This window comes from Cervus elaphus, chromosome 16 (genome assembly GCF_910594005.1).
Source record: "Cervus elaphus chromosome 16, mCerEla1.1, whole genome shotgun sequence".
NCBI classification, from domain to species: Eukaryota; Metazoa; Chordata; class Mammalia; order Artiodactyla; family Cervidae; genus Cervus; species Cervus elaphus.
In genome coordinates this window covers 8816261-8834925 of record NC_057830.1, presented here as the reverse complement: position 1 = coordinate 8834925, position 18665 = coordinate 8816261, and the positions used below count along the sequence as shown (strand labels likewise).

General features: G+C 49.8%; 1 protein-coding gene across 2 annotated transcripts in view; it reads right to left on the bottom strand.

Annotated features, from left to right (window-relative positions):
• WHRN (whirlin) overlaps window positions 1-18665 on the bottom strand; it is an 89030-nt gene that overhangs the window by 56504 nt on the left and 13861 nt on the right. For both annotated transcript variants that reach the window (XM_043870619.1, XM_043870617.1), the window contains exon 2: window positions 5142-5360. In XM_043870619.1, the coding sequence (XP_043726554.1) occupies window positions 5142-5360 (219 nt within the window). The remainder of the gene's footprint in view (window positions 1-5141; window positions 5361-18665) is intronic.

Sequence of the window (18665 nt, the reverse complement as noted above, 5' to 3'; positions counted from 1 at the left end):
GGCAAAAAAAGATATGAAAGGTGCCTAGCACGTGGGTAGTGATGGATAACTGATGGTTGTTGCTGCCGTGAATTACTGTGTTCCAGCCCCATGTGGCTCCTGTGATCACCCCCAAATCACGGCTAGGGAAGCTTAAGTGACTCACCCAAGGTCACACAGTCAGGGAGTTCTGAAACCAGGGGTGATACTGTGATTTATACTAAGAAATATATATTTTTTGTCTTTGTCCTCCTTCCTGGCAATAAGCTCCGGAAACTTTGTAGAATCCTAAGTGATAAGACCACTAGGAGCATCTTTTGTTCTAGTAAGGCGGCTCTGACTGGGCACCTGGAAGGCGTCTGCTCACCAGAAAGACCCAGCGATGATCAGAAGCTTGGAACTTTCAACACCACCCCCATCTGCTTCAGTTACCTGCTGGAACCTCCACCTTCCCCACTCTCCAGAGATGGAAGAAGGGGCTGGAAATGGGAGTTAATAACTGGTCATGCCTATATGATGAAGGCTCCATAAAAATCTCAATTGTATGGGGTTCAGAGAGCTTCCGGCTCTTGGAGAAGGCAATGGCACCCCACTCCAGTACTCTTGCCTGGAAAATCCCATGGACAGAGGAGCCTGGTAGGCTGCAGTCCATGGGATCGCTAAGAGTCAGACACGACTGAGCGACTTCACTTTCACTTTTCACTTTCATGAATTGGAGAAGGAAATGGCAACCCACTCCAGTGTTCTTGCCTGGAGAATCCCAGGAACTGGGGAGCCTGGTGGGCTGCCGTCTATGGGGTTGCACAGAGTCGGACACATCTGAAGCAACTTAGCAGCAGCAGCAGCAGAGAGCTTCCAGCTAAGTGACAGGTGGAAGTATGGGGACTGTGGTACATCCGGAGGGGGCGTGGAAGCTCTGAACCCCTCCCACATACCCTGTCCTATGCATCCCTTCCGTCTGGATGTTCATCTTTATCCTTTATCATGTCCTTTATGATAAACTGGTAAACAGTGAGTAAACTATCCACAGGAGTTCCATGAATCATTTTAGCAAATTAATCAAAGCTGCGATAGGGTCATGGAAACCTCTGAGTTATGCCAATTGGTCAGAAGCACAGGTGACAAAATAAACTTGCAGCTGGCATCTGGAGTGGGGCACTGGGGGGCTGTGCCATCGGACTGAGTCTTTAACCTGTGCGGCTGGACACTGTCTCCAGGAGGAGCGTGTCAGAATTGAGTTAAATTAAAAGACACCCAGCTGGTGTTCCAGAGAATCACTTGGTGGAAAAAACCTGCACACATCTGGTGCCAGAGCACAGTGAGTGTGACGGTAGAGGAGAACTGTAGGTTTTCCTTGTACGGACTTCAGACCCAGTCCTCCTCACCTTCCATACCCAGCTGATTCCCAGCATGAGCCAAAGGGGCAGGGCCCACCTTGTCCATGCAGTTGCTGAAGGCATGAGCTCGGGGGAGGCAACAGCCGCTGCTGCAGAGGATCTGCCTGCTCCGCCCAGACTGGGGCCGTGGCTCTGGGAAACCACGGAGACTTGCCCACTTGCTCATGGGCCAGTGACCCTGGTGGGGGGTGGGCGGTAGGGGACCTTTGAATCCTGCGTTTTAAAATAGTCATTCATGCAATAAGTATGTACCAAGCATGTACACTGTGCCAGGCACTGTGAGTACACCAAAGCTCAGAACCAGTGGTGGGGAGAGGAGGCCCTACCATTGCCTCCATTTTATAGAAGAGGAAGTTAAGGCCCAGAGAGGTTGTGTAACTTATCCAAGGTCACACAGCTGGTAAGTGGTGGGGTCAGGATCTGAAGTCAGGCAGTCTGGATCTAGTATCTTATTCTTCCTATCATGCTGACATGATCCCATCTAACCCCCACAACAGGTCTGTCCTACTTTTTTTAATACAGAGACTACATCTGCACTATAGAGACTGGGGGTCAGCACAGAATGGGAAGCTGGAATGATGAACAACTCTGCACCCTCTTCATTTCTGAGCATGTGACCGTGACTTGAGAATAGACAGGCCTGATTCTCGGAGGAGTTACGTGTGTTCTTCCCTTCTGTTCCTTCCTGCAGCCTCTGGGGTGGTTCTCACACTTCAGTGTAGAGAAGATCCTTACTAGCAAGGGCTGCAAAATCAGAACTAGCTTCAGTGGACAGTTGAGGGGCTTTCAAGGATAATATCACTACTGGTGGTTTTTACATCACTATTGCCCTGAGAACTATTTGCCTAGAAGGTGTGTCCCCACTAGGGTTGAGATTAGGGTTTTTGAAGTTTGGCATGGGAAGTCCAGAGTCTGTGGTGGCTATTTGGAATAGTGGATGAGACCAGGCCACTGGAGAGAAGAGAATCGGGCCAGGGAGCCAAAAGTGAGGGCTCGGGAGACATTTCCCCAGGTCCGTCCTCAGTGGGAAATCAGGGGCTCCATACTGTATCAGCGGGAGGAGGAATGGGGCAATGGAGAGGCTTTCCTGGTGTGGGTCAGGGCATTTCCTGCCTCCTGAGTTATACGTGTCCCCCCTGGAGCCTGACTGTCTCAGCTTCTGCCTTCTGCATACATGTGTTTGTGCATGCTCAGTCACTGCAGTCATGTTCGACTCTTTGCAACCCTGTGGACTATAGTCTGCCAGGCTCCTCTTCTCCCAAGAATACTGGAGTAGGTTGCCATTTCCTCCTCCAGGGGATCTTCCTGACCCGGGGATCCTCCTGACCCAGGGATCAAACCCACGAAGCTTGCATCTCCTGCACTGGCCATTAGTGCCACCTGGGAAGCCCTTCTGCCTTCTACATCCCTATATAAGTTACTCCAAGACTCCCACGGGGCACCTTACATCCTCCCAACCTTCCCACCCACTTAGCTCCAGTGCCACGGTCCTTTGCTCTAAGCCTTGAAGGTGCCACATTTATTCCCACCTCAGGGCCTTTGCACATGCTGTCCTAGCCGCCTGGCATTTTCAGCACTCTGATACACGGCAGCTCCATCTTCCTCTCGGTCTCAGCTCAGAGGTCACCTCCTCCGAGAGACCCTCCCAGCCCACCTCATCTGAAGCAGGGGCTCCCTCCCCATCACTCTCCATCACGCTTCCTGATTTTATTTCCTTCCATCAAACCTCACTGTCTTATTTATCTTGTTCAAATATGCCCATTTCTGGACTATCGTCTCATTCCTCCTATGACCTCCAAACTCACCAGTAGCTTCCCCAGAGGGGGCTTCATGTCTCCTGTCCATTTCTGCATTCCCACCTCCCATAACAGCACCAGGTATACCAGAGGTGCTCGCTAAGCATGGGCTGACTCACTCAGTGGATCCTGGTTGCCGCGGCACCTGAGTCTTGGATTTTGCACCTCCAAAATGTTGATAACGACACCTACCCCATAGAGCAACCACAAGGATTCCGGAAGATGCTGTGAGCACAAACTAGCACACGGCGAGCTCCTGATCATAATTACTACTCTATGTTCATGCCCTCCAGAGGGAAGGCTTGAGAAAAAAATACAAGTTCTCTGCCCAGCCCTGGAAGGCTGGCCTTGAAAATGACTCAATGCCACAGGCTGTGCCGCTTTCTCGAGATGGCCAGAGAACAACAGCGCCTGGAGGGGAGGTGGGCATGAGCCCCTTTCTGCAGCCAACCAGCCCTGGCCCCCTTGAAGAGGCCCACGCAGGCGCTGGTGGTTCACACTAGCTGGCTACCCCGCTGCCTCTCTGCCGGCTCCAGCATACTGATATTTGAGCAAAGAACACAAAACACATTAAATAAATGTTATGGTCTTATCGACAGGAAAGGAGAGCTAAGAGTCTCCGGAGGGAAGGCGCTTGGCTCAGAGCCCCAAGCTGTGTCAGGGTCTTAAAACCTCAGAGAGCTGCTTACAGGAAGGACTTTTTTGGTCCCAGGAGCAATGAAAGGGCGCAATGCAAACAGCACCCAGAGTGAGCCTTAAAATATCAGGGGGATCATCTCTCAGTCCTTTCTCCATTTTATTAAAGAAACAGTCACGGTCTTGGGGAAGGAAGGTTCTGTAGGGGGCATCTCTTGAGGCCCCCACCCTCTTCTTCAGGTTACAGCATCCCACGGTGCTTTGGGCTACAACCCCGCCCCCACCAGCCACAGCACTGGTGTTTCTGTCAATCAAAGGTCCCTGCCAGCCAACCAGGTGCTCCCTCCCCATACACGAATCTCGAGGGAAAGGATGCAGAGAACGGAAACTGTGGGGACCCCTTTCTTCCTGGGGGCTGTGTCCTGAGTGCCTCAGCTTCAGTTCTGGGCCTGCCCACACACTGCCAGTCAATTCTGACTTTGTGGAAGCTGACCAGGACCAGTTTCCGTTCCTTACAACCCGAAACCCACACTGCAAAAGGTGCCCCGTGAGGTTTGCAGTCCTGGCAGCTGCATGTGGCCATGCGCCTGGATCTGGGCCACTGAGGAGTTAAATCATTGCGAGTGTAAATCATCTGAGCGTCCTCTCTTCCTCTGTCCACTCTCGGGGCTACATGTAGACTAGGCTTCAACCACGGGGAGCAACACCACAGAGGACGGCAGAGGGAGAACGGAGCTGCCCCCCCAAGCCTAGAGGGTCCCCTCTACTCTGCCATGGAGAACTGATGCTTTCGAACTGTGTTGCAGGACTCTTGAGCGTCCCTTGGACTGCAGGGAGATCAAACCAGTCAACCCTAAAGGAAATCAACCCGGAATATACATTGGAAGGACTGATGCTGAAGCTGAAACTCCAATACTTTGGCCACCTGATGCAAACAGCTGACTCATTAGAAAAGCCCCTGATGCTGGGGAAGATTGAAGGCAGGAGGAGAAGGGCGCAACAGAGGATGAGATGGTGGATGGCATCGCTGACTCAATGGACATGAATTTGAGCAAACTCCGGGAGATATTGAAGGACAGGGGAAACCTGGCGTGATGCAGTCCATGGAGTCACAAAGAGCTGGACACGACTGAGCAACTGAACAATAACAACGAGGGAATTGACGGAGATGAAGACCAGGAGCCCCTACAGAACCAAGGCCTTTCTTCCAGGCTCTAACCCTGTTCTGGGTTTGGCAAGGAGAATGGCATCTCAGTGGCCAGCTCCCCCATCCCGCCTCCCACCAGCCCTCCATCTCCAGGAGGCCCTGCGAGGCCAAGGCCAGGAGGCTCACCTTTTTCTCATCCCCGCCTTGCAGGAGGTGTAGGGTGCTCCTCCGGTCACCCTCATGCTGCCGCAGGGCGCTGCCGTGGGGCTGGGGCAGGCCTGAGGGCGGCGAGATGCTGCGGCCCTGGGGGTCCACCCAGGTGTAGATGTGGTTGGTGACGTAGCCGCCGGGGATGCGCCCCGCTGAGTACACGGATAGCACCAGCTTCTTGGAGCCCTTGAGAGCCTAGAGAGAGAGAGAGAGAGATGTAAGCAGGAAAGGGGATGGTGAGAGATTATCCAGAGCTTGCTTCCTCTTGGGGCCCTGCACACAGAGGAGGCAGCCATCCCCCATGTCTCTTCCCTTCACCAGCCCTCAGTTTTGTCCCATGGAAATGAGGGCATCTGTCCCACCCCACCCCACCCCTCACCTTGAAGTGGTCCAAACACAGGAAATAGGACCTCTCAGCATATCTCTGCTGAAGAGTTAATGGAGCAGGCCTACAACTGCATCCTTATGAAGACCGGCTGGGCTGACCTCTGGGAACGTGGAATCTGCATGTTCCCACCATTCCTGACTTGATATGGGAGGCTCACTGTGCCGGGATTATTTGTACAAACGACGTAGAGGTCTGGAATGTGGGCACAGGCAGAGAGGCCTACATGACCAGCCCCCTGGTGTGAGTCTCTAAAGTGCGTCCCTGGAAGACATTTCACACGTGGTCACAACTCAGTCCTGGCAGAATCAAGCCCACCCTGTGTGACCGCACGGGGAGAGGACTCAGGAGCGTGTGCCTGGATCCCTGCGGTCTCAGCCCTGTGTGCTGTTCTCCACGCTCACTGTGCGGGGTACCCTTTTGCTGCAACAAAGCTTAGCCACGAGCACAACCATATGCTGAGCCCACGAGCCCTTACGGAAACTGGGGAAGATCTCGACGACCCCCATAGAAAGTTAAGAGATAAAAATACTAATAATAATGGCCATCACTTTATGGCAAATAGAAGGGGAAAAAATGGAAACAGTGGCATATTTTATTTTCTTGGGCTTCAAAATCACTGTGGATGGTAACTGCTGCCATGAAATTAAAAGACACTTGCTCTTTGGAAGAAAAGCTATGACAAACCTAGACAGAATCTTCAAAAGCAGAGACATCACTTTGCTGACAAAGGTGCATATAGTCAGAGTTATGGTTTTTCCAGTAGTCATGTATGGATGAGAGAGTTGGACCATAAAGAAGGCTGAGTGCCGACGAATTGATGCTTTCAAACTGTGCTACTGGAGAAGACTCTTGAGAGTCTCTTGGCCAGCAAGGAGATCCAAGCAATCAATCCTAAAGGAAATCAACTTTGAAGATTCATTGGAAGGACTGATGCTGAAGCTGAAGCTCCAATACTTTGGCCACCTGATGTGAAGAGCTGACTCACTAGAAAAGACCCTGATGCTGGGAAAGATTGAGGGCAGGAGAAGGGGTAGATAGAGAATGAGATGGTTGGATGGCATCTCCAACTCAGTGGACATGAGTTTGAGCAAGCTCTGGGAGATAGTGAATGACGGGGAAGCCTGGCGTGCTGCAGTCCATGGGGTTTCAAAGAGTCGCGCATGACTTAGTGATTGAGCAACAGCAATAATGGTAGCTTAACAATGATAAAAAGGCCTGTATGTATGAGACACTCTGCTGCGTACCTGATGTGCTTTATCTCCTGAAATCCTTATGGAATCCAATCTTGCTGAGGAGGGATTCCACGACTTAGTTGAAGAAAATGAGGGGAAATGACCTGCCCACACAGCTAGTAAGGGGTTCCTTTCACAAAGCAACTAATGCTGAGTGTAGATACCACCTTGACTTGACACTTTCTAGTCCGGGGACGGAAGGACTAGGGGAGAAGTAAACCCAAACTCTGCCCCCTGGGAGCAGCCATACTGCTTTCCCATGATGCACCTGTACTGACACGAAGCCCTTTATTCTGGGAGACGGTCATTCAGCACTGGGATTAACAAGCAAACACACCCCAGAACCCGGGATTTCGTATCAATGATAGTACCTACACATGGGTAAGTCCATGCTGCCGTTAAAATCACATTTACAATCATTACAAAGCATTTTAATGTGATAGATTTTACAATCATTACAAAGCATTTTAATGTGATAGATTTTACAACCATTACAAAGCATTTTAATGTGATAGATTTTAATGTTAAGTGGGGTCAGAGGATATAAATCCTGTCTCACAGCGTGATCTCAGTTATGTTAAGAGAAAAAATACACAGGGGGAAAAAATTGAAACCGAGGAGTAATGTGCCAAGATGCCAGCAGTCCTTCTCTCTGGGTGGCAGGATTATGGGTGGTTATTATTTTGTTCTTCCTGTTTTTCTATATTTTCCAAATGTTCCAGAAGGAAGGTATAGTGCTTTCAATATCAGAAAATAGCAATATGCATAAAACGGAGGGGCCACTTAACTCTCTGAACCTGCAGAGCACTGTGTTCTGCTGACCCCCGGTCCTCTCCACGGACGAAAGGGGTCAAGGGCGGGGCTTTCAGAGACAGTGGAAAGCCCTGTTGGGTAGAGTTTCTGGACAAGGACACTGGACCACAGGCCTGGACACCCTGACACCTGAACGTCCTCCAGAGGAGGAAGGTCGGGCTGGGAGGGCCCCTCGACCCCACAGTTAAATGCCAGTCCCCGGGCAAAGGGATAACAAGCAGATGGCAGCTCTCCAAAATTCTGCTTGTAAAAAAGATTTCTGAGAAGATGAGCAAAGAAAGATTTACAGTGTTCTTTTCCCATTCCCCGGGACTCCCTTGACAGCACAATTGGGAAAATAAAACCTCTGTGAAGTTTAAGATGCAGGATGGAGGAAGCCGGAGACCAAGCGTGCTTCTGCTGCAATTTAGCACACAGCATCGCGGAAGCCCACTGTGGCCTCTGAAGGGTCTTCCTGACCCCTCTGCCCCACCCCTGGCTCCCTCCTCCATGAAGGCGCTGCTGCAGCTCTGATGCTGCTTCGATGGGCTTGCCTCTTCTCTGCTTCCTCCCCGGGACAGATGGTGAGTCTGAGCCCTCACTCATTCCACAAGGGCTGACCGAGAGCCTACTGTGTGCGGACTGGAGAGAGCAATGTGAGCGTATCTTCAGGGCACCTGCGGCCTGGAGGGAGACAAGGCTTCGCTGGGCCCAGAGTGCGTGCCTGCCCATGAAGCCGCTTCGGTCGTGTCTGATTCTTTGTGACCCTGTGAACTGTAGCCCCCCAGGCTCCCCTGTCCATGGGACTCTCCAGGCAAGAATACTGGAGTGGGTTGCCATGCCTTCCTCCAAGGGATCTTCCTGACCACAGGGATCGAACTCACATCTCCTGCAACTCCCGTGTTGCAGCCAGATTCTCTACCCGCTGAGCCACTGAGGAAGGCCAGGCCCAGAGTAGGTCCTCATAAAAGCCTGCTTGCCATGACTGGGTGAGAAAGCAGATTTTTGGCCTCCAAAGGAACCATAACATGCACAGGCATCACCCTGCAGCCACCTTCCTCGTCAGATCTGGAAGACTGCGCTGGAATTTGGAACAGGGGAAGGCAAGTGGAAAGAACGGGACCCTGTGGATTTGGGCAGAACTGGATTTAAGTCACCTCTGTCACCTGTGAGTCCGGGGTCACTGAGTTTGGCTGCTCTGCTTTCAAAGCAGCACATACTGGGGGCGAGGCGGTGGGGGGGCGCGGACAATGCCCACCCCTCAGAATCCTGTGGGGAACATGGAGCACGTAGGGGGTGGGCTTCTGCACACAGTGGGGCGTCAGCATGTGGCGGAGCCCACTCCCCTCTCCTAGTAGTGGCTCCACATTGAGAAGGCAAACCAGGTGTAGAAAAGCATTATCCAGGGAGCTGGGGGAAAAAGAAGAAGAAGGTGTCTGAGAGAATGAAAATCAACGCACAGTGCATGATTTGTATTCTGTATCGCTGGCAATAGTGGCATTTTCTTGGTCAGTTCTATAAATAGGCAAGCAGCAACCTTGAGAATGGAGAGGAGGTTAATGCCTTTGATGAGAAGACGAGGGAAGGCTGGCGCCGGAGAGGGCCTGGCAGGTCACCGAGTCTCCCAGGCACTGCCGGTCCCCAGCACGCTGCAGAAGGGGACCCTGGCAACCCGAGATGGGAAGGGACGCAGAAGGCGCAGCCCAGACACGAAACCAGCCCTGGGCAAGCGGCTTCCCCTGTGCACCTCGGTCTCCCCATCCCCAGCCTGCGGGACCAGAAAATCTCAAGGCCACTCAAGTTTAGACCATCCCAGAACCTCTGATATTGGCTCTTTAGGGGTAAATGTGGGCTTTCACTGGGTCTTGGAGAGCTTGAATATAATCATCCAATGCTGCCTTATTTTTCTGGCAAAACTGCAGAAAAACAGGATTCCTGAGACAGCACTTTCCACACCTAAACAGGCTCGGGGAACACGGTCCTGGTGCCGTGCCATTAGAATGCAGTGAGGGGGGCTCCATCCACGGCGCTTTGACTAGACTGTGTGTGTCATGCAGGGAAGGTGGGGAGGAGGGGAGGGTCTAGGAGTTCAGTTGCTGTTTTTTCCTGGCTGTCTTATCTCCTTTCTTCTTTTTTTTTTAAACAAAAACAACCATTTGCTTATTTTTAACAGGTGTCCCTGGCAGGAGGAGAAGGGAACAACAGAGGATGAGATGGTTGGATGGCATCACTGATTTGATGGACATGAGTCTGAGCAAACTTCGGGAGTTGGTGAAGGACAGGGAAGCCTGGCATGCTGCAGTCCGTGGGGTGGCAAAGAGTTGGACACAACTGAGCAAATGAACTGACTGAATGGAAGGATTAATTCCTAAAGAGAGCTGGCTGGCGCTTTCTCGCCCTGAAAGCCCTTCCACCTGCCTACCTCACTCACTCACCACTGCCACCTTGATCCCTGAGGCTCAGGCCATCTGGAGGATAATGTGGTTCTCGTTCCCGGTTAGGTGCCCAGGCCATTCATCTCACAGAACTGGGGGCTTCTCTCACTGGCATGCCGCAGTAGCAAGCAGCCTTACACAGCAAGGCAAACTAGAAAGGACTCTGGTTGGGAAACAGACACTCAGGCATATCTCCATTGTGTTCTGCTGGGTGGTCGAGGGCTATGCCTTCCTCTTGCTGGCCTTGGTTTTGCCAACTGGCAATAAGCAGGTTCCTAGGTGGCGCTAGTGGTAACCAAACCACTGCCAATGCAGGAGCCATAGAGACGCGGGTTTCATCCCTGGGTCAGGAAGATCCCCTGGAGGAGGGCATGGCAACCCACTCCAGTATTCTTGCCTAGAGAATCCCCATGGACAGAGGAGCCGGGCAGGCTACAGTCCATGCAGTCGCAAAGTGTCAGACATGACTGAAGCAACTTAGCAGCAGCAATGAGCAGATGGGAATCCCCGGTTGCTAAGGTCCTGCCCCAAGTTAAACTTCAATGTCCTCTGGTTCATTGCTGTATTTAGGAGAAACGAAATTGCTACCAGGTTGGTCCTTGAACTAGATCTTGAACCTCGGGGCTTGAAGGTTCCATGTCAGTTGGGAGGGACCAAAAGGGTTTAAGAAAACACCAGAAGGGCAGATGGGGCATCTCAGGTGGGGCAGGTGTGGCACCCAACTCAGGACCTTCACAGCAGCAGAGGGACCTTCCCAGGGGCCCGACGGCTGGGGAGACAGCCTCCAATGGGACTGCGACCATGTGTCTCTGTTCTTCACAGGCTGCTGCCTATGTGTGGCAGACCACATCCAAAAGCTACCTTAAAGCAGTGTACCAGTGCCTGCTGGTGACTGTCGACCACACCCCTCTCCTGCTGCAGCAACCTGCAGAATCAGCCAGTCTCCTGAATCAAGTGCTTATAAGCTGTGCCACTTCACACAAGTTACCCACCCTCTCTGTTCATCTGCTTCCCTCCTGGAAAATGAAGATCTCTTTTCTCCACTCATTAGGTACAAGAAGCCTATTAGCACAGTGCCTCATACTTAAGAATTCAATGAGCTAAGGCTAAACAAATCCCATGAGATCGGGGGAAAGTCCACTGCAAGCAAGAGCCATCATCAGAGCCCCTTGCTTCCCTGCTTGCTATCACATGTTTACTGGTGAAACTCCACCAGGGGATTTGCCAGCATGCCACCAGGTCACATCACAGAGGAATCTCGATCTGCCCGGGCAGATGGCACGGCTGAGATACTACCCATCACCAGATGATGACGCAGGCAGCGTGCTATGATTGCGGGAATGTAAATTATATGTGGATGTCTTCAAACTTAATAACTGGCTAGTTGGATTAATGCTCTCAGGAGGCAAATTTACTTCACTCAGCTCTTCAGGGCTGACCCTAACACCCCAAAATCACAGACCAGGTGACAGAATTCTCTGCTCAGCAGAAGAAGGAGAAATAGACTGGAGATGGTCACAGGATGAAGGGACTGGGGGGTGGGGAGGAGTTGTGTTAACACAGCAGGTGCACACATGCTCCCATGTTTAAAAACACGCACCAGAGAGCAAGCACAAGGTCACAAGACCATCAGATTACTGTCTGGAGAGGCAGGTATGAAAGAAGCGTTCCGGAAAAGTCTTGAGTGAGGACACAATGGTGAGTCATCCAGCTTATTTCAGGGCAAGGTCTTCTCTTCTGGGGAACAGATCACTCAGAACAGAAACTCAGGAGGGAGGGCTGGTCTAAGACCCAGGTTAGTGACGGGGAAGAGAGGGAAGGATCGTGCTGGCCTGCTCTTCCTGATTCCACCTTGCCTAGCTGGATTTGGGGTTCAGAGTCTCTGGGCCCCCATCCTGGCTCTGCTGTTGACTTTCTGTGTGACACAGAGCAAATAACTTAACCTCTGTGCACCTGTTTCTGCATTCAAAATGCCACCGTTTTAAGGATGATCAAGATAATATAAACTACCTAGATAGTACATAGAGCAGCATAGCAGTAAAGAATCTGCCTGGTAATTCAGGAGACAAGGGTTCGATCCCTGGGTCGGGAAGATCCCCTGGGGGAGGAATTGGCAACCCACTCCAGTATTCCTGTCTGAGAAATCCCCCGGACAGAGGAGCCTGGCAGGCTATATAGTCCATGGGGTTGCCAAGAGTGGGACAGTACTGAGCGACTGAGGAACAACAATATAGTACGTGGCACAGAATAGGTGCTAAAGGCGTGTGAATTCCTTTCCTGGGTCTGCCAGCTCCTTCTCTAAACAGAAGCCCTAGAAAACCTCTAAAACTCTCATCTGCATGGACGCAAATACCTGAGCAACTCTAGCCTCTCCCTCCCAACTTTCCTCCTCTTCAGAAACATCCTCTCTTTGGATCGATACTTCCTCATATCAGCCGTGCCTTTGACACTCAGCCCCTTTCTCACCACCTCCAGGAAGCCTTCCTAGACAGTGACTGACTTCCCTTTTCCGAGAGCAGCCGGCACACTTGTATGTTTTTGTTGCCATCTATACTATAGCTTCTGTATCACCTTCATACATTCTGTCTCTAAGACTTCAAGACAAGCTCCTTGAGGCACACTGCCTATTCTGTTTTCTTTATACCCTCTTCCTGCTCCTTCTCCTCCACTCACTACCCATTCATTCATTTCACTCATTTGCTCATTCATTCAAGATATCCACTGGGCTTTCAAGAGGCTAGGCAGCCCAAGGAATTTGTCAAAAAGAGGCCACAGAAAGAGCAGTGCGCTGGCCTGGGGCCCAGGTGCCCTGGATCACCATCCCACGCTTGTTCACACTCACGTGAGCATCCATGTCTCAGACACACGTGGAATTCAGGGAAGCAGAAGGGGTAGTGGTTTAGAGCCACAGCTCTGAAACAAGACTTCAAGGATTCCGTTCCTGGCTCTGCCACTCACCAACGGCAACCCCAGGCAAGTTACTTAGCCAGCCTGTGTCCCAGTTTTCCCAGGCACGAGATGGGATAATAGTAGTATTATCTCACAGGGCAGTGGTGAGGATTAAATTAGTTAACATGCATGAAGTGTTTAGTGTCTGGCAGATAGGTAAGAGGTACAGAAGGGCTAGGTGTTGTTATTACTACGGAGAACCCAGAGCAGAAGTCTCAACCCACCGTCCATGGCAACCACCGCTACACTCTGGTGTCTGTCCTCGGTTTGTACATTTTACAAACACATGGATGCTCGCATACAAAACTACTGCTGCCTGAGGTTTGCACAGGTTGACTCATGCTTAACATTTCATTGACATCTTTTTTTTCAGCTAAAAAAAACATATTTTGAGGATCTTTCCTTAAAAAGATCATCTCTTCCCAGAATACATGGCATTCCCTGGTGGAGATGCACCACGACTGAATTCCAGCTCCCCTATTGCTGGAAAATTTGTGTTGCATCTCAGTTTTTGCCAGCATGAACAATGATGCAATAACATATTTATATTTGCATCCAATTTTCTACACCAAAGAAAAGTGGAATCCCAGAGACTGTTTTTTCATATGCAACGCTGTCCCCCTCTGTGTAGTTCCTCTAACGACCTGCGGGGGGCAGCACTATGACAGCGGAGTCTGTAAAAGGCCCGAATTCCCCCCATCTTTGGGCACTGCGGATGGGCCTGAGTGAGGGCTTTCCAGCCATCTCTTCCCGAAGCAGAGCTCACTCTGGTGCAGGGGTCCAGCCTCCTACATGCCTTCTTCCACAGGATCCAGAAATGCCCTAGTGTATGCAAGTCTTTGCTCTATCTTCCAGTTCCTTCTAGAGACGAAAGCATTGTATTGCAAAACATCAAAATGAAAAGGTGGTTTAGGGGGAAGACCCCTCAAGAGTTTCAGAGTAATAGACGTACTCACTAGAACACTGTTCCCAGACAGAGGACCACGTCGTCCTAGCTACGAGACTTCAGACAAGTTCCTTACGCCCTCCAGGCTGCACCGTTCTCACCTGTTATGTTGTTGCTGTCTAGTCCCTAAGTCCTGTCCGACTCTTTTGTGACCCCACGTACTGTAGCCGGGCTCCTCTGTCCATGGGATTTTCCAGGCAAGACTACTAGATTGGGTTGCCATTTCCTTCTCCAGGGCACCTTCCTGACCCAGGGTTCGAACACACATCTCCTGCACGCATCTCTGGCCTGGCAGGCAAGTTCCTTCACTGCTGAGCCACCAGGAAAGCCCTCTCACTTGTTAAGTGGGGCTATGCGTGCCCACCATCACGGAGTTGAGTGGACAAAGGACAGACAAGATCACGTCCACAAGGGATCTGGCGCTGGGCATGGTACATAGCAAGTGCCCAGTAGATGAGGGTTAATGTTATTGATTGCAGCAAAATTACAGTGATGACTATGCGTTTTATTCTTCCCACTGCACCTATGAAGAAAGACTGTCTGGGTGGTCAGGCATCTTATGCAAGGTCATAAAGAGGAAGAGGCGCAAGGCTTGAACTTGAATCTTGGATTCTTCAAACTCATGCATCTCTTACCAGTAGTTCAAGAGGGTTCAGATAGGGACTTCCCTGGTGGTCCAGTGGTTAAGACTATGGGCTCCCAGTGCAGGGGCCCAGGTTCGATCCCTGGTCAGGCAAGTAGATCCCACATTCCACAACTAAAAGATTCTGCGTGCTGCAATTAAGACCCAGCACAGCCAGATAATTTTTTTTTTTTTTAAAGTAAGTTCAGATAACACAAGGCCAACCCCACGTCAAAGCCTCACAATATGGACAAGGAGAGGGCCTGAAAAGGGGGCTTGGACTTGACAGGCTGTAAGTAAATGAGACACCTAGGCCGCTTGAACCCTGAGCTGGTCCCAGGTGCAGCCACAGGCACGGAAAAGACCCTCCTCGCTCAGCCCCACTTGCAGGGAGGGCGGAAACTGGTGTGTGGACGCTGTCTCTGTGGCATATTTTAATGTCATGAGAAAGTAAAGCCCTAATTAACACTCTGTCTTCAGAGCGCCTTCCTCTGCACCACGTTTTACCTGTGTTAATTATCACCTCTTACAAGGACCACTAACTGCAACAGCTTTCCAGCCTCCTCTCCCAGCCTCCAAGATTAGTCTCTGCAGGGCAATCTGGACATCCTTTTAAAACGAGGTGGACCCTGTCCCTGCCCTGCCCCAAGCCCTCCCAGTGCCCTCCAGCCTACACGGTCAACCCTGCGGCCCGGCCAGCCTCCTCTCCTGCCCTCCTGGCCTTTTTATAGCATCAAGTGCTCCAGGAGACTTACATGTGCTGCTGCCCGCCCCGAATGTCCATATCTCAACGTGCATGCACGCGCCGTCCCTTTAGTCATGCCTGACTCTTTGCGACCCTATGGACTGTAGCCCCCCAGACTCTTCTGACCATGGGATTCTCCAGGCAAGAATACTGGAGTGGGTTGCCATGCCCTCCTCCAGGGGATCTTCCTGACCCAGGGATTGAACTTGTGTCTCCTGCATCTCCTGCACTGCAGGCAGATTCTTTTTTTTTTTTGCAGGTAGATTCTTTACTGCTGAGCCACTGGAGAAGCCTTACCTCAACATACTCAACTTACATATAAGTGATTATTTTATCAACATCTTTCACGACAGAGAGGACAGGAAATTCTGGTTTGGTCACAGATGTGACCAAATGTATCAGTGACCAGAGGTATCAGTAAATATGTAAATCAGTAAATATGAAAGATAGGAGACTGTGGGTGATCCCACGTAAAATGAGAGACACTGAAAAATACAACTATAATTGCTTTCCTCCTGAAATTGACCTGCTTCCTCGTGAAACTGAGTACCAATGAGGAATTTTACCTCTGCTGAGGTACCAATGAGTTTTCTATAGAATCTAAAAGAATGTATTAATTTCTCTTTTTGCCTTGGTTACTAGGAAGTTCAGAATTCCATTTGAATATGTACTATCACTCCTATAAAGGTACCACTTCGCACATGCCTATGGGTGTGAACATACACACACACAATACACTTTCCAATATTGTTTCTGATCTCTCTGCCTCTTTCACGATATGCTTTTTAGGTTAACTCACTCAATTATTTTTGAAATAGGAAGTAATATTAATTACAAATACATTAACAAATAAGTAAATGGGATATGTGGCTTCCCAGGTGACTCAGCAGTAAAGAGCCCTCCTGCCAATGCAGGAGATGCAGGTTCGATCCCTGGGTCAGGAAGATCCCCTGGAGAAGGGGATGGAACCCACTCCAGTATTCTTGCCTGGAAAATCCCCTGGACAGAGGAGCATGGCGGACTACAGTCCATGGAGTCTCAAAGAGTCAGACATGATTGAGTGCACACACACACACACACAGATGGGATACAAAGAGTTAAAAGGTGTCAACCATTTCTTTGCTCACTTCTACTTCTTGCATCCCAAATCTCACTCCTGGAAATTCACCTTCTATTACTCTCTCATGAAGATAATAAATTCTCTCAATTTTAAAAAATAAACAAACAGGGAGTCTGGAAGAGAACGGATGCATGTATATGTATGGCTGAGTTCCTTCGCTGTTCACTTGAAACTATCACAACATTGTTAACTGGCTATACCACAATACAAAGTAAAAAGTTTAAAGTAAATAAAGAGGATGTTCAATCACACCAATCACATAGGAGGTGCTCAATAAAACAACTGCCAAGCGGATGAATGAATGCTAAAGGCCATCTCGACGATTAGATCTCCTCCACATGCATTTGGAAGCAGAGATACTTTTCACAGACACTTGGGCAGTAACTGGGCCTTCTCATCCTACCTCTCTATGTTCCTCCACTTCTCAGAAATCCTTTGCTGCTGCTGACTTTGGTCTAAGAATGCACGTCATTTACAAACAGAAGTCCAAACACCGTCCGTCTAAATTCTTGTGGAGTGTTGACATCAATCGGGTGGCAGTGTGGTAAGAATTCACTCTGCATCCAAGAAGGGCAGCCTCATTGTCATGTACCTGACGTCTGCATACCCACTGGACGCTAGATTGAGACCAAGACGAGCCCTGACATGGCCCATCTGTTCTGGCTCTCTGAGGCCACTTCACCACCTTGAGCTGCTGCATGCAGGGAAAAATCAACTGAACTGCAAGCAACTGTGTAAACCCAACCAAACCACCTCCCAGAAACGCAGCTCCACATAAAGGTCAGGAGGCACCATGACCACATACGTAGGAAGCAAAAATGAAAGGGGGAAGGTAATTAAACCATTGGGAAAATGTGAATGCGTAGAGATACAGGCCAGGGGAGGTGGTAGAGACGTGATGAGTAGTTGACATCTTCTTTCCCCCTTTTCAGTTTTCTTAATGATGTTTAGATTTGCCTTGGAACCTGAGTAGATTTTCCAAAATCAACTGTGCATCCCCCTCCTTCTCTTTTCTTTATGAGTTTGACCTTCTCCAAAGGCTCCAGTGTGAAGACACAGAAGCAAATCTTTGCTCCAGTGCTGAGAATGCCAGGATCCCAAAGGCTGGAACGGGCACCTGACATTTCAAAGCCCCTGCTCTCCAGCGTCTTTGCGCCTAAATGTCTGAGTGAGCTAAGGCTGGGCGAAAAGGAAAAACGCGGAGGATCAAAGGGAGGGGAAAAAGTGCTGTCCTTGGGGATAATGACATGAGAAATTTACAAGATAGTGACAGAGTGATCCTCCCTTTGCAAAACAACTCACAAGATGAGGACAGAGCTGATTTCAGAAAGATATTGATTCCTTTTTAATTCAATTCTTCAATTATCCACTAAGCCTGGCTTTTAGTCTCTTATAATTTAAGTAAATTGCTTTACAAATGTTCTCTTAAATTTTGTCTATTTATTCTTTTCTTTTTTCCTTTAAGGAGGAACTAATAACATTCTAGGAGTCATAGATATAATCATGAGATGCACCTCGATGGGTTTGCAATGGACTGTTTGTTGTCCAGAATCAATGTCCATAGCACATCCATCCATCAGGAAAATCAGTTTCTATCAATATCATTTTCTCAGTGCACGAGTGGATACACAGATGGGAAGTGATAAAGAATCCTCCTGCCAGTGCCGGGGATGCAGGTTCGATCCCTGGGTCTGGAATATTCCCCTGGAGGAGGAAATGGCAAGCTACTCCAATATTCTTGCCTGGGAAATCCCACAGACGAGGAGCCTGGCGGACTACAGTCCATGGGGTCACAAAGAGTCCAACAAGACTCAGCAACTAAACCAACAGCAATTATCTATGTACGTATGTGTTTAATATATGATATATTCCATACATCATTTATATGTACATGTGTGTGCTCAGTGGCTCAGCCACATTTGACTCTTTGTAACGCCACAGACTGGAGCCCACCAGGCTCCTCTGTCCACGAAATTTTTCAGGCAAGAATACTGGAGTGGGTTGCCATTTCCTTCCCGAGAGGATCTTCCCGACCCAAGGACGGAACCCACATCCCTGCATTGGCAGGCAGATTCTTTACCACTGAACCACTTTGGAAACCCTTATATATGTATTTACAGCTATACAAACACTAAATATGCAAAGGGGTTCAACTTCACTATTTAAGTAACATAAATTAGAGTAGGATACATTTTGTCTGTCAAATTGGCAAAAATGGAAAAGGAATATGATATCCAGTGTTGGCAAGGTTGGGGAAAAATGAGGCATCTC